Raw genomic sequence first — 12,654 nt, forward strand, 5'->3', positions numbered from 1 at the left:
TAATCGCAGCAGAATTCTGTGAAACATTGAATAAACCTGATGAAAGTGCGTCTACCAATTTGCAGCCTTTGTGGGAACACATCGCAAAAGAAACATCTGATCCCGAATTGACACTGGACAATTTCTTTTCTCTGACGATGTCTTCACTTCGGAACCATTAACGTTCACCAATATTGTTCATATGAATATGATACAAGAAAACAATGAACAATCGCTTGCAGACAGCAGTGACAAATAATAGCTTTCACTAGAGTATACTTTGGTACCTACTGCATCTGAAACCTTAAGCTAGTTTGGAACTCTAATACAATATTTATCAGATCCTTCCAGACCATTTGTTTGAGCATGAGTATACTTTAGAGAAATTTGTTTTCCCCAGCTTCTGCAATACTTGCATAAAAAAAAAAAATATTACAGATTATTTGCCTCTAAAATGTTAATTAAGTAAAACTTAATTGACTTAATTAACAAAAAACTTCAATGCTTAATTGATTTTAGTTGCTTTGTGTTATTTTTAAAATTCAACTTCATTCTTTTTATCAACTAGAACGTAAATAAATATTTTTTCCCTTAAAATCAAATTCTGCTACAACAGATTTTTTTGCGCATGTTAAAAATCGGAAATTCCTTTATAACAAAATTTTGTTATAACAAAGTGATTTCTTTGGTCTCTTGGAGTTTGTTATAATGAGACTTGACTGTATTTACATAGTGGTATCTATGGTTAAGAGTATAATTCATTCCTAAAATGATAACCTTGCTATGAAAAAGAAGCTCAAAGCTTATTTTCTCATGCAAAAAAAAAAACCAAACACGTCTCTAATTTATTTTAATTACTCATATAAAAATAAATTATATGGTGTAATGCAGGGTATTCATATGTAGGATAAAAGTAGTTTTGTTTATAATACAAACACAGTACAACCAGATAAACTCTGTCAGCTTCACCTTGCCAAAGTTTTTGTATTTCAAATTATCTTTTTCCTCAAATATTCACAAGTTTTGAGGAAAAAGTACAATCTTAAGCGAGTACTCTTTGTTCATAACTCGGACAAAAAAGAAAGTCAAGACACCTTGAAGGCACTGCTGTATATCTAAATAGCCCAAATTTAAAGTAGTCAATGAAAACCAATTTTGTTTCTTAAAAAAAGATTTATTTAGTTCGCTTAAGTGATTTTTGAATCATATACATAAAAAATACAACTAATACTTTACATCACAGCCATATAAATATATATGAGTATATCGATACTTTTTTAACCGAGGACAAAAAAGCGCTGCAACAATCAACTACATGAATCAATAATTTTTTTTCTCGCAAAACTTTTGATCATCATACACTTGCCATATCAATATTAATGAATGAAACTTATCAAGAAATTTGAAAATTCTGGAAACTTTCGGATTTTTTTTGCCCGGTCTGTCAACATATCTATGAGAACATTTGATTCCATTGTAGAAGAATGATATAACCCTTATTGGTTCCCCATTTTCCATTAAAAAAAAAATATTGTTTTTGTAATATATTGCTATAGCAAAGGAACATATTTACTAATTTCATTTGAAAAAAAAGAATTGTAAACTATTTTTCAGTTTGTTACACAATACAGTTTAACTTGATACAATCAGCAAAAAATCTTGCATTTGCTTGTATTAGTAGTCGTTTGTAAAAAATCATGATAACATTCCACAATTTAGTTCAAAATTTGAATGAATACATGACATCCAATAGAGAACGTAAAAAATATATGCATTTATACTGATTAATTTCTTATGAAATTCCGGATAGACAATGATAGATGACCAATGGCAAAAATAATTTTCCACTGTTTTTCTGGGTAGTCACTGTTATCAATAATCAAAGATGGTTTCAGACATTTTCACCTTGGTTATAATCCGTGTTGATGATAATTATTTTATTTTATTTGGAATTAAAAATTTTACAGAGAAACTTTCTAACAGATGTTGCTAATTTACATTACAAAAAAGAAAAAGGAAAAACAGAAATTAGATTGTTATTCAGTGAAACTTAACAATAATGATGCTAAAGGGACCAGAGAAAAGTATTGTTGTATGCAATTTATCATTATAGATAGAATATAATAACACTACAGAAGGTGGAATGGGACTGGAAAAAATTATTTTTATAGAGGGGTGTTGTTATAGGATTTTTACTGCATTTGATTTTAAAATGAAGATTGAATGATTTAAGAAATTTCAATGATTTCTTAACTGTAAAAGCCACAATTTAATTTAACAACCTGCATATTCATGGATAACGATTTATTATGATCAGTTCAGTGATGTCTGTGTAATAGACATTCCATATAAGTTTCTCCAAGCACTGATGCTCAACATGTCAATTTTGATGAAATCAAAATTGAACCAAGTCCAGTACAGACACTATAACCAGATTAAAAAAATTCCTTAGATTTTAATGTGAATATTATTATACATTTTTATAAAATATGCTGATTTAAAAGGTTTCTGCATCATGTTGCGAATACGAGAATTCCTTTTAACACAACAGACAAGAGCAGACAAATCTCTCGAATTATCATAGCCAACTATTATTTGTGAGTAGTCAACTTTATTAAAAACTGATATTGATTAAAAAAATTACGTGCATAAATTGACTTGACTACTGTACAAAATGGAATTAAAAAAACTAATTAAAATTTATTTTCTGAACAAAAAACTTTTCCTCCTATATAAAATTAAATTTCATAAAAATTTCTATAGTTAGCAATAACCACAAGGAATAAAGAATAAAACAACATTTAAGAAAGCATACAAAATCATACACGAGCCAAAGAATAGAATAATTGAGAAAAATTGCTGCTCACTATAATAGCGTTTTAGTATTTTGAAATCTGGATAAAATAAATTTTCTCTAGTCTGTGATCTTTCTTTTGGTTAAATCATCATGAAAATATATATACATATAAACATACAGCAATATAACAAAATCTGAACTAAATTTAACTAAAATGCACAATAAAACATACATTCAACATGATTATAAATGCAGATTATTTTCGAGAGACGATTACATAATACATCCCTAATTCACAAATATTTTCACCACGAAAATGGTGAAGTCAACTACATAAAATCATATCCATTTCGAGTTAGCAGGGTTGCTGAGAGGAGAGAAAGAAACTCGCAGCATTCCTGCAATATGCGTGTTGAAGAGCGAAAATTGACTATGAATGAAAACAGCGGTAAAAGGAACATATTCATAACTGATATTTAATTGCAATGATACAATTTTTATTCACAACCAAGTATAAATTCATTTATAAAAAAAATATACAAAACAATACACGCTGGAAGCAATAAATCTAAAATATATATATACATATCTATATATAGATTCAAATATATATATATAATGACTAAACAAATCATGGCATAATACATGTCAGTAAGCGTAGCAAAAAGCTTGAACAGTTGATCTGGTGAGGAATGATGTTTCAACACCCTATTTCTGATGACGAATATTCTTCTTTTTTGTTGCTTGGAAAATCTCTCATAACTTGGCAGAGACAGAAGTTCTTGAACAGTGTAATATAAAATTGATATTGAAAGATCTAAAGAAATTTTTTTTCTATGCATAAATATCGTCTTTGAAAAAAAATTAGTAGATAAAATACGTTCAAATGCGTTAGAATATGTTCAATATTTAGATTAATGTTCCAGACACATAAGTTACCAAAAAAATTAAGATTCATAAAATGGTAATTATACGAATTTGGGTTAAAAATAACAAGGTAAAGAAAATTGTAAAAATTATTAGAACAAAAAAGCTCTTGATGAAGATGACTGACATTTAAAACAGCAATCGCGCTGCTTTTACTCTTTAAGTATATTCTATTATCACAGGCAGAAAAAAAGAGGGGCAAACTCCCTTTTTATATTTCCCAGCATAGAAGATTGGCTTTTGAAAATGTAATCTTCGCTGGCTGTACATTGTGTATCTGAAAGAAGCAAAAAAAAAAAAAAAATTATATAAAGAATGAAATGGTATATTTTTTGATTTCAATGGCATAGTCCTGTAAAAAATCATTTGAATTCTTATTTGCATTAGAGGGTAAAACCTTAAAAGAATAGATAGGGTTAAAGCAAAAAGTTACAATCACGCTTGGTTAACACTGACACTCAATCGCAAAAATGGTAGGACATTCATTTGATATACAGGGCGATTATAATTAAAGTTCTCATAGTCTGAGTAGTTTTTCTCAAAAACTGCTTATCTGAATACAGCCACATTGATAGGATATCTTAATGAGATCATGGGAGACAGATTTATGAGGTTAAAAAATTTTTTTGACCGCCAGGTGAAAAAATAGTTTTTTTTTAAATTGAACTTTCTTTTTTTCCTGTGGACCATATAGGGGTATACATACCAAGTTTAAATGGAATACGTTCTCCAGAACAGGCGCTACATAGCTTGGAGTAGTGTCAGTATACTGACAGGTGCTACATTGGTCTTAGTGTAAGTATACTGAAACTACTCAGACCTATGTAGTGCCCATTCTGGTAGACGTTATTCCATTGAAATTTAATATATATATATATATATATATACTAGCAAAAATACCTGGCGCTGCCCGGGTTTTCTTCGATTTGCTGGAAGGATTGAAAAGGTGACAAACCATTGTAAAGGCATATGCATGTCTGAAACACATTTTTAGGGAACCACGGCAACTGAAGTAAACATTCCGAAAGTGACTGTTGGGGCCCAGGAACCATTGTTGCCCGATGGTTTTTTGGGTATTTGCCCTACTCGGACGAACTTTTAAAGTAGCCTGCGGTTCAATCCCGGTCCTGTTTGGTATATGTGCAAAATTTGGGAACGATCGGTCTAATATTGTAGATTTGTATAAAGAACAAACATAAATACATACTTCATATTTAATTATTTATGTATAAAAAACTGAAAACAAAATTGATGAAAATTGGAATTTTAAAGCAATATATGAAAATTGAAAGCAGTATATGAACTTGCAAACATTCATGTATACCTATATATACATACACTATATCATAGTTTTCCAAACTTTTCGTCCCATTACCTTCTTCTTCATAAAATTTTTCTTCTCATCGCCCAACCCCCACCCAAGCCAATGGATTCCCATAGGATTCTATACTAAACTGAAAGCTTCTACCGCCACCCATGGGCCTTTCCATTGACCCAGGGATATCGCCCATTTTGGGAAACACTGCGCTATATGGACCATGGGAAAATGTACACTGCAATTAAAAAGTGTCAATTTTTCACATGGTGGTCGAAAACTGAATAATTTTTTTTTAAATTTCAAATCTCTCTCCATGGTTTCATTAAGATATCCTGAAAATTTGGTTTTATTCGGATAAACAGTTTTTGAGAAAAACTACTTGGAGTACAGAAACTTTAATTGCAATCACCCTTTATATTATCACATTGTTAGCATGAAAAGTGGTTGGTTTGCTCAAATATAAACAATACAGAAATGAAAAAAATCTTTCACCAACTGCAGGGAAATAAGTGAGGTGCTTGTTGACCTTCATGCATTTTTTAACCAGTCAACCTGGTCAATCAATTTCTCCATGTGCTACCCACAGTGGCCCTTTTTATGGAAATGCACACATTTCCCCCCCCCCTTTTTTTGGAAATTTGAAGCCATTCAAATATTTTTGAAAATATTTTGAAATATAAATGTGATGTGCAATGGCAACCTGAGGACACCTTATTGAACTAAAAAGTCACAAACAAGAAAAGTGAATTTTTTTATGTGGTAGAAAGTTTTAAATAGACCATATGCATGGGCTATGAACTGCTAAGGAGAGGATCCTTTGCAAAAATATAAACATCAAAGAATGTGTTGAGACGTAATAAGATGCCCCAAAAGTGAGGGAAGGGGGGATTAGGTTCCAAACATGTCTTGTGACTGTAAGAAATGCGCTGTTGACCGATTTATGCGGATTGATGGCAGCTGAATCTTTGCTAAAAGACGTATAATTAAGTAAAACAGATGCATTTGTGCAAGGGAGTCTGCAAAAAAAAAAAAAAAAAAAAACACTAGGGGATGCAGCCTTGCAAAGCATGGTGGAGATAATAGTAATAACCCAGACCTGAAATACTCAACTATATCTAGTGGCGAGGTAATAAAGTAGAATGCCTGTGGAGGTGGTGGCAGCAGCTGTATCATGAACTATTGTCATACCCATGTGAGAAAGATAGAAAATTGGAATGACGTCATATGCCCTCATAGGCACCACCATTATGTATGGCTGCGACATCATATGCCATCGTAGCCAGATGACTGGTTTTAAAGAATGCTCAAATTAATTCTACATGTTCTTTCAAACAAACAAACACAAACCTCAAATAAGTAACCAATGTCCAGATAAAACACTAAAAACCATATCAACAAACATCTATTGATTCTGAGAATTCTACAAATGTTCCTATGTGCAGTAGACAGAAATTGAATAATGACCAGCAACTATGTAATTGTTTTCATTGCCACAGAAAAGGCAGACAATAATTCATCAATAAGTTTGGCTTAAATTTTAAAAAAGAATTTCTTTGATAAATACATCATAAGTGCAGAAAAATGTGTTTTTGTATCAAAGGACATATTTCGCTGATGTTAAAATAAAAAAAAAGCAAGGTTGATTGATTAGCATTATAATTTAAGAGACTCGGTCAGGACCACTGTTTACTGGCATTACAACCAAGGTGTCATGATAACTGAATTTGACTTGAAAAAATACAGTAGACTCCCAATTATCTTTGTATTTCAGATTATTTGCATATTTTTTTATCCTTGGTCCTTTAGCCAGTCAACAGTACAGATAACTGGGAGTCTAGTGTATAGATTTTTTTTTTTTTTCAAACTGAGCACAACTCAAGTCTATTGCCACAGGCAATTTACTACATAGTGAGCTGTGTCCAAAGGGTAAGTGTGTGTACCTAACAGTCTGCCTATCTAGTGGTGTGTCTGATTCTTCCACTGTTGCCATCTGATATTTCAGAAGTGAGGTGTAGTGACTGAATACTTGTGCTATTTGTAAGCCTGTTGCTGTCTGTGGTGAGATTTTTTAACAGGGAGATCAGTTTGCATTTGTGCCTCGTAGTTAGGAGAACCACAGAAAAACAACTTCATCTGACCACCACTGTGGCGATGAGGGGGCTCGAACCCAGGTCCCTGAGATGCGAGTTCGTCACTACTATGACCACTACACTACCACGGTGGCAAGTGTGTGTACAGATTGCAAAGGGATAGTTAAAATGATTTGTATGTAACTCGCATGATGAATGTGCATAAGGAAGCACACACACCCATAAGAAAGGGAACAACACCATAACATTGAAATGTAATAAAAAATCCCTTTTAACTATGAATTAATATGATTAAAATATTTGAATGTATGAACTGATTCAAAGCATAAGTTCATGTTTAATACACAGATACAGTGGATTTATCTTATAACGTTTTTTGAAAAATCATCATGAATAAGATTGTAAGCAGGAAAACACTTTGAACAGAAAATCTAGATGAGTATTATTAAAAGTTGAAAAATATGTGTACTAAGCAGGAAATCATCCTAAAATGGAATGCTATAGTGGGATCCACTGTGCTATAACATTCTCCTTCATTGAATAAAAAAAGCTCTTACATTAATAAAATCTTTTTAGAAGAAACCACTCAATTTAGATATTTTCTACATCTTCTCGAGTTGCAGCTGCATGGAATTTTTTCATCTTCAAATGGGAATTTGTAATCATATGTTAATTCTTCTCCTTTGACTATCCTGATAAATAAATTAAACATAATATGTTTTAGACAGTGAATTCAAAGTTGTTTTTAAATGATAGGTTCTCAAAGATAAAATGGTTTTATACTTGAAACAATATCCGAGGATCAACACAAATATATTTTATGGGCAAACATCCTAAGTCTGGCAAGTTCCTCCATGTGACCAGCCACATCTAATGCATCCAAGTGGCATGGTGGTAAGATGTTCATCTACCACCATGAAAGTTGCCATCAGGTCCCAGGTTTGAACCCAGGGAAGCATATAGAACAAGAAATTTCCCCTAATGAACTTGAGGCGACCATAGATAGATGGCGCCTTCATTTCCAACAAACTTCCTTAATGGCAGTAAATTGCAGTATAGCGATACAGCCAGAGTAGATGTGTGGTGAAGTAGCCACTTTTCATTGCAACAGAATTTTTTTTAAATGTCAATATAATTGTGAGTATACAAAGTTCAAAGTTAACCGCAAAATAGCTGGCTAAAAGACGGCCACTTAGCATACTCGCCTAGACATTCAACCAATGTTAGAAGATGGATAATTTTAGGCTTTGGTCAGCCATTTCACAGTTAATTTTGAACCTTGTTGCAATGAATACAGACATTGAAAAAAAAAAAATTCTGAGGCAATGAAAAAAAAGTGATGCTACCCCTTTCCCATTATTATAAACTTTCAAATATGGGAAATTCAAAATAGGAATTTCATGATGATAAAGCAATTTTCTTGAAAATCTCATAAAAAAAATAATTATAGAGCAATTTATCTATAGCAGAGGCGGTCAACTTTCTGTTCACGGGCCAACATAATGGTCAGCTATAGTGCTGCGGGCTACATCTGTGGTGCAACTTCGGTGTATAAGCCACTCCATTGTTGACTGAATTAATCTGTTAGTTATTAAATTAATTTTGTCATTAGAAATAAGAAGTTCATAAGCAGTTGTTAATCATGGAATCTGCTGTTGGAACTGATATTTCAAATAATGATCACAAATTTAATTTTTTTCACGATACTTTTACCTTGTCGCAGGCCACACAAAATCACTTCATGGGCTGCATGCAGCCCGCGGGCCAGCTGTTGGCCACCCCTGATCTATAGGATTAGAAATATGGCTGGTCAGAAGAGTTAAAATAAGAGTTTACTTGAAATTTTTTCTGCTTAAACTTGGGAGTGGTGAAAGTTTGAACAATAAATTTTACTTACCTCCTATGAGCAAATATCACAATATGTTTCTTCCCATCAACACTAATGACTTTGGAATAACAGTTGGGCTGAAAAGAAAAGAAAATCAATGTAGAACATACAACTTAAAACTGCTAATGTGATTAGTGGCCAAGGGCATTGGAAGTGTTTGAGACCCGTATGTGCTTACTTTAAGGGTTATGCACAAGGATTTTGATTTTTGAATTAATTTTTGGGATCTTATTAATGCTTGTGGCTCTGTGTTATAAAATAATAATGGGTTGATTGACGACCTTAACTCTAGTATTAATGTATATATTAATTTCTCCCAGTTAAGCATGGTGTGTCAAGTCTATCAATGTATTTCACATATTACGAGGGTAGTTATACAGGGTGGGCAAAAAGTCTGTAGAAACTTTAAAAATGAATAAAAACCGGGAAAATAACCAAAATAAAAAATGGTTTGCAGGGTTAGCATTGCTAGGTCATGGGAATTTTTTTAAGACTGGAAAAAAATAACAAAAAAAAGCCAATAGGTGGCACTGGTACAAGCGACTTTGGTGGAAATATGCAAATGAGACAATTATAAGAACTTGCACTCCTAATCCGCAACCAGTTCACTGTTGCAAACAGTGTATGTGGACCTGCTGTGCTCTGCTATTGCTGGATTTGCAACTCGCCTGCAATAATGTGTTATTCCCTGTGGTGGTGGTCATGTGGAACACATACTGCTGTAATAAACGATTTGGAGGCATTCTGTTCGTTATTTGCATATCTTTTCTTTGACTTGTGTACATCAACGCCACCTATTGGAGGGTTTTTCTGTCTTAAAAAAAATCCCATGAGCTAGTGATGGTAACCCTGCAAACCGTTTTTTATTTAGGTTATTTTTCCGGTTTTTATGAATTTTTAAAGTTTCTACGGACTTTTTGCCCACCCTGTATATTTTAACAGTGGCAACATATTATTGTAGAAATGCAAGTGTAACGTAACTATGCAATTACCTTCACATCTTAGGTTAGCTACATTCCTGCCTCAGAGAAAATATGCCTTGTCCTTCAGACTGTTTGTGCAATAGTGATCAAATAGAAGCAATGACGCCGGATAGAAATTAAATGTGTATGTGAGATTGTGCGACTCATGTGCGTAGTTTCATCAAGCAGTCTAAGAGGCTTGCAAGGCATCTGCATTACCTTAAAAAACAGTAACACGATTGAAGGATTTTGCCAACCTAGAACATAACTACTGCCTTCTATTTTGGACAGATGCTTCACAATAGCCCTTGTTTATTCTGTACCACAGATCAGATGCCTACCTTATAGCAGTGGTTTCCATAATTTTTTAGGTTTTCCTCCCCTCACTTGACAAGAATTTCATTAGGAGGGGATTCCCCTCTTTTTCCAGTTCAGTTGAAATTTAATTGATAGATAACAGTGCACTGATACTATTTATATGTGCATATATTAATCAACTCTGGAATTAAAAAAAAACTGACATTCTGATCAAGATACGCTGAACGAGTGCTTGTATGTACACATGCAGTGGATACATTAACCTACGTCAGGCAGTTAATGAAAGTTGAATGATTGCAGGACTTCCTGTTTTTAACTGTCTGCAGGCATGAAAAAATAATTATTTTCCCCCATCGGCCATTTTTAAGATTTTTCAATTTTGATGGGAGAATTTCCTTTCCTATACACCCTGTACTGTTTCTAATTTATTAGTTTGTGCTTTACTTTTAACAAGCGGGTGCATACATGGATAATAAGTAGATCAGCTAAGAGTTAAGGTGTGCTTTAGGTTTGACATATATTTACTTACATTGCGAAAGTATAAAATAAATCTATTTTAAGATGTTTAAATTTTGAAAAATCTTTTGCAATCCTCCTAGTTAATTTATGAAATCCCCCAGTGGGGAGGTGATTCACAGTTTAGGGGAACATTGCATTAAAGCAAATGGATTTGCCCTTCCAACTACATGGACACGATGACAAGAATAAATCATTGCTTTGGTCTGTGTTGCATACATTGGTACTACTATTAATAAACATCCCCCAGCTCATGTTTACACTTTTTTTTTTAAATTTTGCTTTAAAAACATTGATGCCTTCAGGCATTAAAACATAAATTTTAAAAAAAATCCAATTTAGAAGAATTAAAATCTCATATCATACCTCACATGAATGATTAATGAATCGCGCTGCATTCCCATGCATTGTGGCATCTACAACTTCTTCATCATCAATTCGAAACATATAGCAACCAATACCCTGCACATAATAGATATAAATATAATATTTAATCACAGAAACATAGAATGATCATGAACATATAGGAATATCAGTCACATAAATTACATGAGGGATAGATTATTTCACTATGTATAGTGTGCACATGCACGCACACACATATATATACTCTTACCTTGCTTTGATACTCATGCTCTCGTATATCTGCAAGGATTGATCGAATGACTTCACCAGCATATTCAATCACTAACTCTCCCCGACTGATGTCCCTTTTGCAGAATAGACCTCTGCCATGAATTTTCGATCTAGTTGGAACATAAGAAAATGCACTTGAATTAATTATAATATTCAAGATTCATTGAAAGACTGGTTATTTGTGGAAATGAAGATTACAAGGAAGAAAATTCATCACTGCCCCCCATGGGGACTCAAACCACGGTGTTTCGCTTGCCGGACGAGTGCTCTACCATCTAAGCTATGGAAACAGACTATTTCAACTATTTCACCCAAAGCTTGAAAGATACCGTACATGAACGGCGTCAACAATCAACTAATAGCTTGTGAATGACATAGGTCAACCAGATGGCCACATGTATATAGAAATGTGATCTCCACTTGTCAATACAAGATCAAGGCTCCCACTCAAAAAATGAGAAAAAGTAGGAAAACGCAAGACAAAAGTAGGATGGGGGAGGGTAATCCCCTTAGACAACATAATCATAGCATAATGAAAAAAAAATCTCTAAAAATTTTTTTTTGTGAAAAATAATTAAAAAAAAAAAATTAAATTCTGAAGTAACTTTTTTTTTGTAGCACTATTTCAGTATCCTGTAAGATTGACTCAAGCCAAAGCAAAATGACAAATGACTTGGTTACAAAACCAATTTTTGGCCAAAACAGTGTGCTAGCAACCACAGATAATTCTTTTCTGTCTGTCTCTCATAATATATTAAATTTTTTGGAGTCTTCCAAAGTGCAGAGTTTGTCAACTCTCTTCGACAATGCACAGCAAATTTTGAAGACTACATTTTTAAGAATGACGCCCCTTCGAGACCACTTTCAAAAGTACAATGCAAAATGTGTAAATTCCAAGATCTGATAAGGCAAGGTGAACCAGGTAGTTTTATTGCATTGACCATCAGTTTTTAAAGGGATTTGTTCACATTTTACTGTTCAATATGCCAGTGTAATCATTTTTGACAAATGAACACTTCCATTTCTAGCTCTTTGCTGAGCATTGTGAATATTGTTTATAAATATACAAAAAATACTTAAAAATACAGAAGACAATGAATGCTATTGGGTAACATCAGAATCACCAAACCTAGGATAGGCCTATGTATCCAACTGCTTTGTAATGCAAACTGATGTTTCCTCTATTTGCACCATAATTTTAAATGATGAATGTTACTTACTGT

The 12,654-nt window shown here is 33.0% G+C and overlaps 1 protein-coding gene across 2 annotated transcripts in view; it reads right to left on the reverse strand.

Annotated features, from left to right (window-relative positions):
* Positions 1–1,163: 1,163 nt before the first annotated feature.
* The window catches only part of trx (histone lysine N-methyltransferase trithorax), a 115,857-nt gene continuing 104,366 nt past the window's right edge, over positions 1,164–12,654 (reverse strand). For both annotated transcript variants that reach the window (XM_089243200.1, XM_089243199.1), the window contains 5 exons: positions 11,412–11,541; positions 11,162–11,257; positions 9,009–9,076; positions 7,669–7,803; positions 1,164–3,980 (listed from right to left, as the gene is read on the reverse strand). In XM_089243200.1, the coding sequence (XP_089099326.1) occupies positions 7,698–7,803; positions 9,009–9,076; positions 11,162–11,257; positions 11,412–11,541 (400 nt within the window). In that variant the 3' untranslated portion in view covers positions 1,164–3,980; positions 7,669–7,697. The remainder of the gene's footprint in view (positions 3,981–7,668; positions 7,804–9,008; positions 9,077–11,161; positions 11,258–11,411; positions 11,542–12,654) is intronic.

This window comes from Pholcus phalangioides, unplaced genomic scaffold (genome assembly GCF_987345545.1).
Source record: "Pholcus phalangioides strain wild (caught in Gottingen) unplaced genomic scaffold, Ppha-v1.0 ptg000015l_1, whole genome shotgun sequence".
Lineage (NCBI taxonomy): Eukaryota > Metazoa > Arthropoda > Arachnida > Araneae > Pholcidae > Pholcus > Pholcus phalangioides.